Source organism: Numida meleagris, chromosome 8, assembly GCF_002078875.1.
Source record: "Numida meleagris isolate 19003 breed g44 Domestic line chromosome 8, NumMel1.0, whole genome shotgun sequence".
NCBI classification, from domain to species: Eukaryota; Metazoa; Chordata; class Aves; order Galliformes; family Numididae; genus Numida; species Numida meleagris.
Genome location: NC_034416.1, coordinates 1,824,331 through 1,834,826, shown reverse-complemented (window position 1 = coordinate 1,834,826; position 10,496 = coordinate 1,824,331). Strand labels below are relative to the sequence as shown.

General features: G+C 60.0%; 2 protein-coding genes across 3 annotated transcripts in view; both read right to left on the bottom strand.

Annotated features, from left to right (window-relative positions):
- The window catches only part of LOC110403227, a 4,771-nt gene extending 4,230 nt beyond the window's left edge, over positions 1-541 (bottom strand). The window contains exon 1 of one of the 2 annotated variants that reach the window (XM_021406246.1): positions 46-541. In XM_021406246.1, the coding sequence (XP_021261921.1) occupies positions 46-516 (471 nt within the window). In that variant the 5' untranslated portion in view covers positions 517-541. The remainder of the gene's footprint in view (positions 1-45) is intronic. The other variant, XM_021406247.1, reaches the window with a different exon arrangement.
- Positions 407-5,611, bottom strand: FAAH2 (fatty acid amide hydrolase 2). Its single transcript, XM_021406248.1, has 11 exons — positions 5,393-5,611; positions 5,180-5,262; positions 4,928-5,058; positions 4,634-4,843; positions 4,239-4,358; positions 3,380-3,515; positions 2,765-2,882; positions 2,387-2,506; positions 1,995-2,106; positions 1,621-1,815; positions 407-1,215 (listed from the first exon to the last, which is right to left on the bottom strand). Exons 1-11 carry the CDS (start codon positions 5,594-5,596, stop codon positions 1,040-1,042), a joined length of 1,605 nt encoding a protein of 534 aa, XP_021261923.1. The 5' UTR covers positions 5,597-5,611; the 3' UTR covers positions 407-1,039.

Sequence of the window (10,496 nt, the reverse complement as noted above, 5' to 3'; positions counted from 1 at the left end):
CCCCCCGCCCCGCTCCCGTGCCCCCCGCCCGCAGGGGCAGCCCACCGCTACCAGTGCGCTCCGTGCCCGCCCCAGCTGCGCCCGGATGCGTCCCGCGGCGCGGCCCCGGTGACGGTGCCGAGGTGCCGTGCTTTGGTGCTGTCGTTTTTTTTTTTTTTTTTTCCCCCCCACCCCCGGGTCAGGTTTCTTCTCTTCTCCTTCCTCGTTGCCCGTCTCACCTCGCTGCCAGCTCAGCAGTGCCCTCTGCTCCCCGCACATCGCCTCTGAGCACCGCCGGGCGCACAGCCCTCCCCGCAGCAGAGCGAAGAGCGGCACCGGGGCTGATGCACCGGCCCGACCCCTGCAAGGCGAGCAGCCCCCGCTGGGCTCCTCGGGGACAGCGCGGGCACAAGGACACACAGCCACGGACGGACGGACGGACTTTAATGGCATCCTCACTGAGAACACCTCGCACTTATCACACCACCCCAACCCCAAACACGGCCACCAGCCCGCATGGCCACGTGTGTCACTCATAAGGGGGGGGGGGGGGGGATGACAGTGAGGCAGGGGGTGCCCAGGACGCCGATCAGAGCGGGTGACCCCACAGGGATGGGGCAGGGGATGCTTCAGCCATCCCAGCACGGGGAAAAGAGCATTCCAAGAGCTCTTCAGTGCTGTCAAAGGCTCACGGGAGCAAACACTCGGCCCTTCCGCACATCGCCACTTCCGACATCACCTCCAGCACCCCCTGCTTTGCTCGCAGGCTGGGAACAGCCCTGCAGCACGCCATGGACCTGGGGAGCCCTGAGGCACCCCAAGCAGAGGCAGGGAGAGGCCAGGGAGGCCGGAGCCACCCAGCTCTGCAGCAGCTACGGCTCCGGCCAGCATCCTCCTCCCCGTCACGTCTTCAAAGCAGCAGGAATCACAGAGCTGGGCACCTCCCTCGGTGCTGGGCTGGACGTGGGCAGGACGCAGCATGACGATGCTACGGGACGTCAGCACCTGCCCTCGCCTTTCGCAACGCGGCCACCTCCGTCCCGGCCCCCTGGAGGCTGTGCTAAGCTTTGCCGGGCGGTACCCATCCTCCAAACGCCTCCTCCAGGTAGCGGGCCACGGCCAGCGTCAGGCGGTCATTGTAAGAGGCTGCGACCAGCTGGATGCCCAGCGGCAAGCCCTCACTGCTCAGCCCCAGCGGGCACTGCGTGACGGGCAGCCCCAGCACGTTCCAGATGGCTGGAAGAGAGGAGATGGCATCAGAGATCCCGCCGAGACGCACTGCTGGCTTCCAAGCTTGGGTTGGAAGGGATCTTAAAGCCCAGCCAGCAGCTCAGGCTCCATCCCACCCGGCCCTGAGCACCTCCAGGGATGGGGAATCCCAGCTGTAGGCACCATCCTCACATCACCCTAAAGCTAGATAGCATTGCAGCATGGCGCTGATATGGAGGAGCTCCAGATGCAGCAGAACCAAGCAGGGAGCTCCAAGCTGCAACCCAAGGCACAGAGCAGCAGCCGGAGCACACTGCATCCCTCTGGACAAGGCTGCGTGGAAATAAATGCCCACCTCCCTATGCCATTATCGAAGGACCCCTCTGCTAAGCCTGTCATTAAGGACGGAGACCCCCGTGCAGAGCCGCTCACCTGTGTAGGCAAAGTTGAAAGGCATGCAGATGGGGTGGTGGTGCCGAGGGGCCACGGTGGGGTGGGGTGGGTAGAGCAGCACGCCGTCCGGCCCCAGCAGCGTCTCCATCTCAGCCTGCAGGCTCTTCCCCATGCTCACCAGCTTGGCGTTGGCAGAAGGGTTGAGTTTCATCACCTTCTCCGTCAGCCCCAGGCCTGCAGGGTGAGGGCAGAACACGGCTGTGGGTCACACCAGGTGCGAGGCACATGGCAAAGCCCTGCACGGTGCCCTACACCACTTACAGGCGGAGCAAAGCGCTCTCAGCGCTCGTCAACCAGCAGCACAGCACCGCTAACGAGGGCTCCCCGTTAATTGCAGGGCTCCCCAGGCTTACCGATGGCCGGCAGCGTGTGTGAGGACATCCCCACCAGCCACTTCAGCAGCTCCCAAAGCGGCCACACCGGCTTCCCGTGGTCCCCCAGCAGGTCGGTGAAGCGCTGCGCCTCCTGCAACCACACATGCACCTTCTGCAGCAGCAGCCCTGCATGCAATTCCCTTTGCAGCCACTGCGACTTCTTCCAGCTGCAAAGCAGCAGGTGATGCTCGGGGAGCTGATGCAATGCTGCTAAGGCGGTGCTGCTAACCCAGCAGTGCTGGGATGCTATTGCACACGGATCCCGATTTGCAGCGTGCCCCGAGATGCACAGCACGGAGCTGACATCCATGTGGCTTTGCAAGGAGGTGGAAACATTGCAAAGTGCCCCTGTGCCCCCGTGTGTCACTCACCGTCCCGTCACTGTCCTGCGAGGACATCATGGCAGACCAGATCTGGAAGGAGTACTTCATCTTGTGGATGGACACCCGCTGGACCTGCACCCCCAGATCGCTCTCCAGGTGCTCCACCACCTGGTGGGGACAGAGGGAGGGGTGTGCTTCCATCAGGACACAACATGTAGCTGAAACCCACGGAGATGGGGGGAGGGGGGGGGGGCAATGGGCCAGGGAGCACCCTGCAGCTCCTCTGTGTTGCAACAGAAATTGCACGCAACGCTTTGGACACAGTCACAAGCGCTGGTTTTGCAAGGGCGTCTGCAGCACTCACACATTTCCACCCTGCTCCTGCTGTAACGCAGAAAATTGGGCTTTGCATGTTTTCCTTCCTACCTTCTTCTGGGCCTGCAGGATCTCTTTGTCCACGGGGTACACGAACACGGAGCCGCCATCGTGGTCCATGCAGAAGAACTTGATTTTCTCCAGCGACACACTCTCGTCCAGCTTCAGCCTGCAAAGGGAACGGGGCTCCCTGCAACTCTGCGCTCCAGAGCCACTCACAGGTGTGGAAATGCCCCGAGGACACCGTGGTGCTGCCCATTCCCCAACCACCCGCTCAGCCCTCTGCTCCCACCACAGCTCTGCAAACGTGGCCCTGCTGCAATGCCTCATCCCTTGCAGTGCACCCCGCAGGGACAGAACCCGGCCATGGCTGAGGACAGCACTGCAGCTCTGCATTGCAATGGGAGAAAGGAAAGCAAAGATAGGGAATGCAGCCACGCGTTGTGCCGAGGCAGCAGCGCTGCAGCAAGCAGCAGGACCTGCCCTGCCCGCACTTTGCTCCCTGCTGGTGCATGCATGCACACTGAGTGTTGCTCAGCGGCACGGCGACCAAACGGTGGTGGGAATAGAAAACCATTACGCAACAACAGGAAAAAGCAAGCATAAAACAAAAGGATGGCTTGCTCCAAACAGGAAGAGCAGCTGGAAGCACTGCCAGCGACCTACTTGTGCACCTCGGGGCCAGCCATGACCCGCAGCATCGGAACCAGGTCCTCGGCGTAGCGGCACATGGGCCCGGTGCACAGGAAGCTTCTCCGCACCCCCTGTGCCATGGGGAACTGCCCATCGTTGGGGACCACTCCTGCAAGCAGGGGGAGAGGGGTCGGTCACCACACACCACGTCCCAGTGCCACCACTGCGAGACGGGGCGAGCAGTGCGGGACTGTGGTCTCCTGCCACCCCGCTGCAGCTCAGGGGTTGCATGGAACAGAACTGCAGCGCCGCTCTGGGGTCTTGCAAAGGTGCCCTGAGGTTTGCAACGCTGCTTCAATTGTTTGCAGCCAGGCCCCAGGGTTTGCAATGCCGCTTTGGGGATTCGCAGCGGTGCCCCTGGGTTTCCAATGGGGCTCTGGGATTTGCAATGCCACTCCAAGCATTTTGCAGTGGTGCTCCCCAGGGTGTTTGCAATGCTCCTCCAGCCTTTTGCAATGACGCTGCTGTGTTTTTAATGGTCCCTGGGGATTTGTTGTGCCACTCCAGGTGTTTGCAATGCTAAGTCCAGGTGCTGGTAGCAGTGCTCCCCAGGGTGCTTGCAAGCCACAGCAATATGCACAAAGAGGGCAAGCAGAGCTGAGCACCCCTAACACCAGCTGAACGTGTATTGCATCCCTGCTGCCAGGAAAATACCCATGCAGCACAGCCCTGCCCTGGGAACACATCCCACGCCGAGGCTGCAGCACCTCCCACCTCCCCTGCACTTGAGGCTCTCCCATCGGGCGGTTTCCCATTGCTGCACTCACGCAGCAAGTCTGCCCTGTGCAAGAAGCTGCTTGTTCTCTCACAGCTCTCCTCATCCATGTGTCACCTGTGGTAGGTTTGTGGCCAAAGACACCATTGAAGAACGCTGGCATCCGGATGCTGCCACCGATGTCGGAGCCCACTCCTATCACAGAGCAGGCAGCTGCAAGGACACTGCCCTCCCCACCTGCAGGGCAGAAAATAGAGCAAAAACAGTGGCTTAGAGTGCACAGCACCCCACGGTAGACATCCCCTTTGCACCCAGCTTTTGCAGCGGCTGAGAAACAGAGCCAAAGGATTTCGCCAGCACTGCTGTTTGCACCCAGAGCAATGCCAGGTGTGACATCTGGGAGGTGCAAAGCGATCACATCTGCAACTGCCCAGTGTAAGCCCAGCAGTGGGTCGGTAAAGCGCGAGCACTGATTGCATCTGAGCCCCTCCCAGCCAGGTGCTGCCGCTCACCTGAGCTGCCGCCCGCGATATGCTGCAGGTTGTAGGGGTTGTTGGTGCGCCCGTACACGTTGTTGCTGGACTCAAACCACATGCACAGCTCGCTGCAGTTGGTCACCCCCAGCGGGATGGCCCCCGCTTGCTTCATCCGCCCCACCACGATGGCATCCGTGGCAGCAATGACACAGCAGCGTTTCACCAGGCCGGACGTGTTGGGCATCCCTGCAAAGGGGAGGGGGTCACTGCTCCGCTGGGCTCCTTGCAACAGCCACCAGCTCGTTGCAAAAGGAGCAGAAGCAAGCCCACCTTGCAAGGAGAAGGCCTCTTTAACGGTGAAGGGAACCCCGAGGAAGGGGTACTTCTCCAGGCTGTCATCAGCGCGGCCCTCTGCCAGGAGCTGGTCCACCTGGCGCGCTTCCTGCAGGGCCTCCTCAAACCTGCGGGGGAACCAGGGAGAGCTGCACGGGGAGAGGCTTCCCCACAAGTTCCCGGGGCTGTTTGCACACCCGCTCGCACGCACAGCCCAGCACCGGGCGCGCAGAGCCCTCCCTGCCCTACCTGTCCTTGACGACGGCATTGATCAGCGGATTCACCTCCCTGATCCTCTCGATGTACGCCTCCACCACCTCGATGCACTTCACCTGCGAGCAACGAGGGGGTGCGGGGCGGTCAGCGGCTGTGCGGGGCTCGGATCCCGGCACCACGCACGATCCGGACCCCTCCCCGCGCACACACACACATATATACACACACACACATACACACACACACCTGCCGGAGCCGCAGGCGGCGCGCCAGCTCCCGGGCGGGCAGCAGGAGCAGGGAGCTGCGCGGTGGCGGGACGGCGCGCGCTGGCGCGGGGCTGGAGGCGCGCGGCGGCGCGGGCGCGGGCAGCAGCCCCAGCAGCGCCAGGCAGGCGCGCGACACCAGGCGCAGCAGCAGCACCACGAACCGCTCCGCGCGCGACAGCGCCATCGCGACTCCGCCCCGCCCCGCGCGGGGGGGGCGGGGTTTGAGTGCCGGCGGAAGTGACGTCACAGCGTGCGGCGCCGACGCCGTGGTGGTGTTGGTGGGGGGGGGGCGTTGCCGTGGTAACTGCGTGGGGTGGCGCGGTGTTAACATGGCGGCCGCGCTGTGCGGGGAGTTGGAGAGTGAATCGCGCAATCACGGATGGATCAACTTAATGCCGACCCAGTCCCACCCCCAGCCGTGGGCTGCGTGCCCCCCACCCGCTCAGGGCCCGCCCGTGGCCTCGGGCACCCCCAGCTCAAGGCAGCAGGGCAGGGCCTCACTATCCCCTGAGCAAAGCAGGGCCTGGGGTTTCTCAGCTGCTGGATCCTGTGGAAAAAAAAAAACACCACACAAAACAACCAAAGCCGTGGTTTCTAAATCAAAGTGTTTAAGCAGCGCCTGCTGGGCCCTCCTGCGGCTCCGTCCCCCCTCCCTCTTGGTGATAAACGCTTCGGAGGAATTGTTTTCTGTGAAAATCTTTTATGGCTGTGAAGTCGGCGTGTCAGCGTTTACAGCGACAACCCGCAGCACGCGCTCCCCGTGGGGACGCTGGGTGACCTCTGTCCCGTCAGAGCCCGAGCTGAGCAAGAAAACAAAGCCATATTGATAACACGGAGATATTTTTAGGCGAGCTGTTATCAAAGAGATTTCTTTCCTGTAAAAAGCAAGGGAATCCCCGAGTCCCTCCCAGAGCAGGGAAATACGTGTCCCCTGCTGATTTCATTCAGCCGCTCTCTCTTTTTGCTCCCTTTTTTTTTTTTCCTTTCCCAGCGCTGCCCCTGCAGCACGAAGCAGGGTGACTGCTGGCTTCTGCCCACCTTGGCTGAGATGCAGGCACCTTATCTCAGCCCTCAGGTGGCCTTTGCACTTTCCCCTGCAGTTCTGGAGAACCCACACACCCTCAGATTACGACAGGGGCAGGTTAGAAAGGTGTTCTCCAGCCTGCATCACGTGCAGCCCCAGAGTTACCTGCTTAGAGGAAACACTAAGCCAGGACGTGTTAAAACTTGGGCTGTGCAATGTCCTGGCAGCCTTCGTGTTGCCACAGTGGGAGATGGCAGTGGGGAGATCTCCCCAGACCAGAGCATCTGGGTAAGGCAGACGGCCCCCAGGCTTCTGCCCAAGCTAGAGCAGTGAGGTCCGTCCTCTGGAAGGAGACACGGAGAGAGCACCCATCCTGATTGCCAGCCTAGCGCTTGCTCTTGGCATTTTTTTTTCCTGCAGGCTTGCCCTTGTTTCCCCCTCAAGTCCTGCCCAGGTGTTGGCAGAGAGAGGTATGAGCAAGCTCACTTCTGCTTGAGATCTCTGCTCCCTTTGCCACTACAGCAGAAACATTCCCCAGGCAGCATCTTTTGCTGTGGAATGTGTCTCCCTTCCTCTTTGTCTTCACCGGGAGCAGCTCTGCAGTGCACACCGGTGCACTTGGCTCTACTCACGCTGTGTGCCAGCGCTGCCCCGGGTGGCAGCTCGAGCTGCTTCTGAGCTTTCTGGGAGCAAAGCCAAAAGAGCAGCTACCACAATTCATGGCATTCCAGAGGAGCTCCATTTCCATGAAAAATGGGAGAATGAGATAGAAGGTGCTCTAGAAATAATGTGCCGGGAGGTCTCACATCAAAAAGAAGACTGTATTTCAATGGCTTAAATCAACCCAACAGGCAAGCAACGCCCCACACGCACACTAAGAAGCCGGTTAATTTGCAATCTGATTAAAAAACAAGCAGCGAAGTGCAAGGAGGTTGGAAACATGCGGTGGAGCTCACACATCCCTATGCGTCGCCCAGCGAGGCAGAAGAAAAGCATGATTCAGGTTCTCACTTCCCCGGTACTTATGCCTGTCATTATCCCCAGACGTTTTGTTATTAGCAACGGCTTAAATCAACATGAGAGATTAGCAAGAACGTGTGGAAAGCTGGAGTGGTTCAGCTCGTTGTGTGTAAGGTGTAACCCTGATTGGCCAAGGAGTCGTGGGGTGAGTGGTGGGAAGCGGGGAGGCGTGTGCTGGTGGATGGCACCGTGTTCTGTTTGCCTCCACCCAGCTGTGCCGGTCTGTTCCCCAGTGCAGAAAAAGAAGAAGCTTTCAGGAAATTAAAAGAAGAAAGGGAGTCTGGCGGCGTCATTCTTTCCTTTGCAAACTGAGTCGCTTAAAATTTATCCGTAAAATGAAGAGAAGCGGTTCGTGTAGAGCAGTGCAGAGGTGGGGGAAGAGAGAAGGGACTGAAGTACAGCGCCTCGGACACTTTATTTCCCATTAAAATAAATACAAACCCGCCAAGTTTGCAGGTCCCTCCATGCCTGCTGTTAGCCTTACTGCCGCTGAGCGATGCTGTGCCCTGCATTTCCGTCATGTCTCCTTGTTTGCTCGCCCGGAGTGAGGCTGCCTGCTGCGCTCTGTGCCTGTTGAATAACAGCAGTGAGGTGCACGGGGTGCAGGAGGAATCCCCTGGAATTGCTCCAGATCCACGCACCCGAGCGGAGCAGATATCCAGAGCTACAAAGAGGAACTGTTTCCCCCGAGCGCTCCATCTGAGGGAGCAGGGGCTGGATTCAGCCCATCGCCCCAAGGAGGGGCTGCGTTCGCAGAAAAGCAGCGTGCACCGGGCTGCTTTCGTTCTTGGAAATCAGATTTGCAGCAAGCCACAAGTGATGGAAAGCGAGATTTGGTTTATGCGCCGCGTCCTTGGCTCAACCTCTGCTAGCAGCTCTAGACAGAGCATCCCAGTGCACGTCCCAGAATTGGGCTGAGGTCCCGGATGGCTGCAGGGTTGGGATGTGTCGGGGTGTCCCGTGGCTCGGGGTGCCCGTTGGCTGTGCTGCTGCCATACGAGGTCGCTCTGCCACCGCGCCTCGACATCCCTGCGCTGGCCTCGCAGGGCCACAGCTGTTCCCGCTGCACGGAGCCAGAGTACACTGTGTTCACCCAGAGTCCTTTATTAAGCAAAATGTTTATGCATGCCTCTGCTCCGACGAACATCTTGGCCGGCTCGCTCAAAGCCTGCTCTGCACTGCGCCTCCAGCTGCCGGCAGGCCTGGGGAAGGGTCAGGGGGACCCTAAATTTAGAAACCTTCTGCTGGATGCGTCCCCATTGTGGGCAGCCCTTTCCTTGATCTCTGTGCCCCCAGCCCTGCTGCAAGCCCTTGATGCCCCGGGGTTGCTGCTGGCCCCTCTGTGGGGCTGTGGGGGTCTACGCTTTGGCACCCGCCCCACAAACCTGCCAGCCCTTCCCCACTCCACCAGGGCTTTGGGGTGCAGCTGAGGGTTTCAAAAACAGCTGTACCTGGGTCCCAGCATGTCTCTGGCAGTGCAGAACAGCATTCCTGGCATTGTTCCTCCTCAGCAGCCTCCTGGCACATCACTCCGATGTGCTGTCACCGTGTCCATGCTCCTGCTGAAGCCCCCAGCCCTTCTGAGGGGTTTCCCCAATGGGAAGGGAGCTGCACGCCTTGGGCAAGGGGCACCAACACTCTGAGGTCTTGTATAGCCCTGCAGATGAATCCAGAGCCATGGAGAGGTGTTGGGAGGCTGGGGGGGACCTCAGGGCACCTATGTGGGATGGGGATAGGTCCCAGATGGGTGCATCCATGGGCGCATGAGCTGGGATCTGTGCTGTGGACCCCACAGTTGAAGAGTGCCTCAAGAAATGGCACTGTCTCATGTTTTGGAGGGTCACATGAGATGGAGCATCCCAACACCACAGCGAGGCTGGAACAAACCAATGGGACCAGTGCTGAACTGGTGATCTTTCAGGGGGTGCGACGGGTGCTTTGTAAGAGAGGCCGGCCCAGCTTGTTTGCCATGGAGAAGAAAGGATCTGCAGCAGCAAACCTCAGGGCTCACTGCCTCGAATTTGGGAGGCCAAAAAACCCAATGGCCGTCGTGTTGGTGACATTGTGTCATTGGACACACAGGTGTGCCTGGCTGCCTGCACGGGCTGGGGGACTTTCCCAAGAGTGCCGGCTTTCGGCAGAGCCTGTTGCCCAAGCGGCCCCGTGCCCCTGCCAAGCTGCGTGCCACGGCCCTTGCGCAACGGTGTTGATAAACACTGCGGGGCATGCCAAGTCCTGCGGGATGCAGCTGTGTGCTGGGGCTGCAGGGAGTGCCCGGCGAGGCAACAGGAATTTTCCACTCTCGGCAGAGTGCGTCTCGCCCGGCCGGGTATTGACCCAGCAAGGCGAAGATCTGTCTGCTGGTGTCCCTGCTGCCTCTGTCTGATCGAATGAGCCCCGCTGTGCAGCCCTATCCTGGGCATGAGTCAAGGCAGGGGATGGCACACCAATAGGGCTGGGATGGGGTGCCACCAAGCCCAAGGCAATCCAACCATGACCATGGAGATGTTGTGACCTTAGCTGATCCTTTCCAAGGATGTCATTGCTTTCCAAGAATAAGGACCTTGTCCTGAGGGTGTAGCCCATGTCCCCAGGACTTGCTTTGTCCTTGGGATGGAGACCTCCTTGGTGATCCTCTTTGCAAGCACCCCTGGTGGTGCATGAGATGATCCTTTCTGAGAGCCTTCCTCCCCACAGCTGCGTGGGGAAAGACACTGTCGTGGGGAGGCACATGTAGATGGTGCCCTTTGCTCCCAATGGCAGCAAACCCTGGAGTGGCATGGGCCCCCCAGTGTGGGACATTCCTGTTTGGTTTAAAGGGGCCTGAGAGGTGGAGATCCCAACCATTCTTCTGTGGAATCATTTCAGACTGTGATGTCCAGCCCTCAGGTTTGCTGGGGGGCTCCATCAGCACTTACCTGGTTTATTGCAGAAGTTGGGCAGGGAGTTAAAGGAACCGACCTTCCTTCCTTCCTTCCTTCCTTCCTTCCTTCCTTCCTTCCTTCCTTCCTTCCTTCCTTCCTTCCTTCCTTCCTTCCTT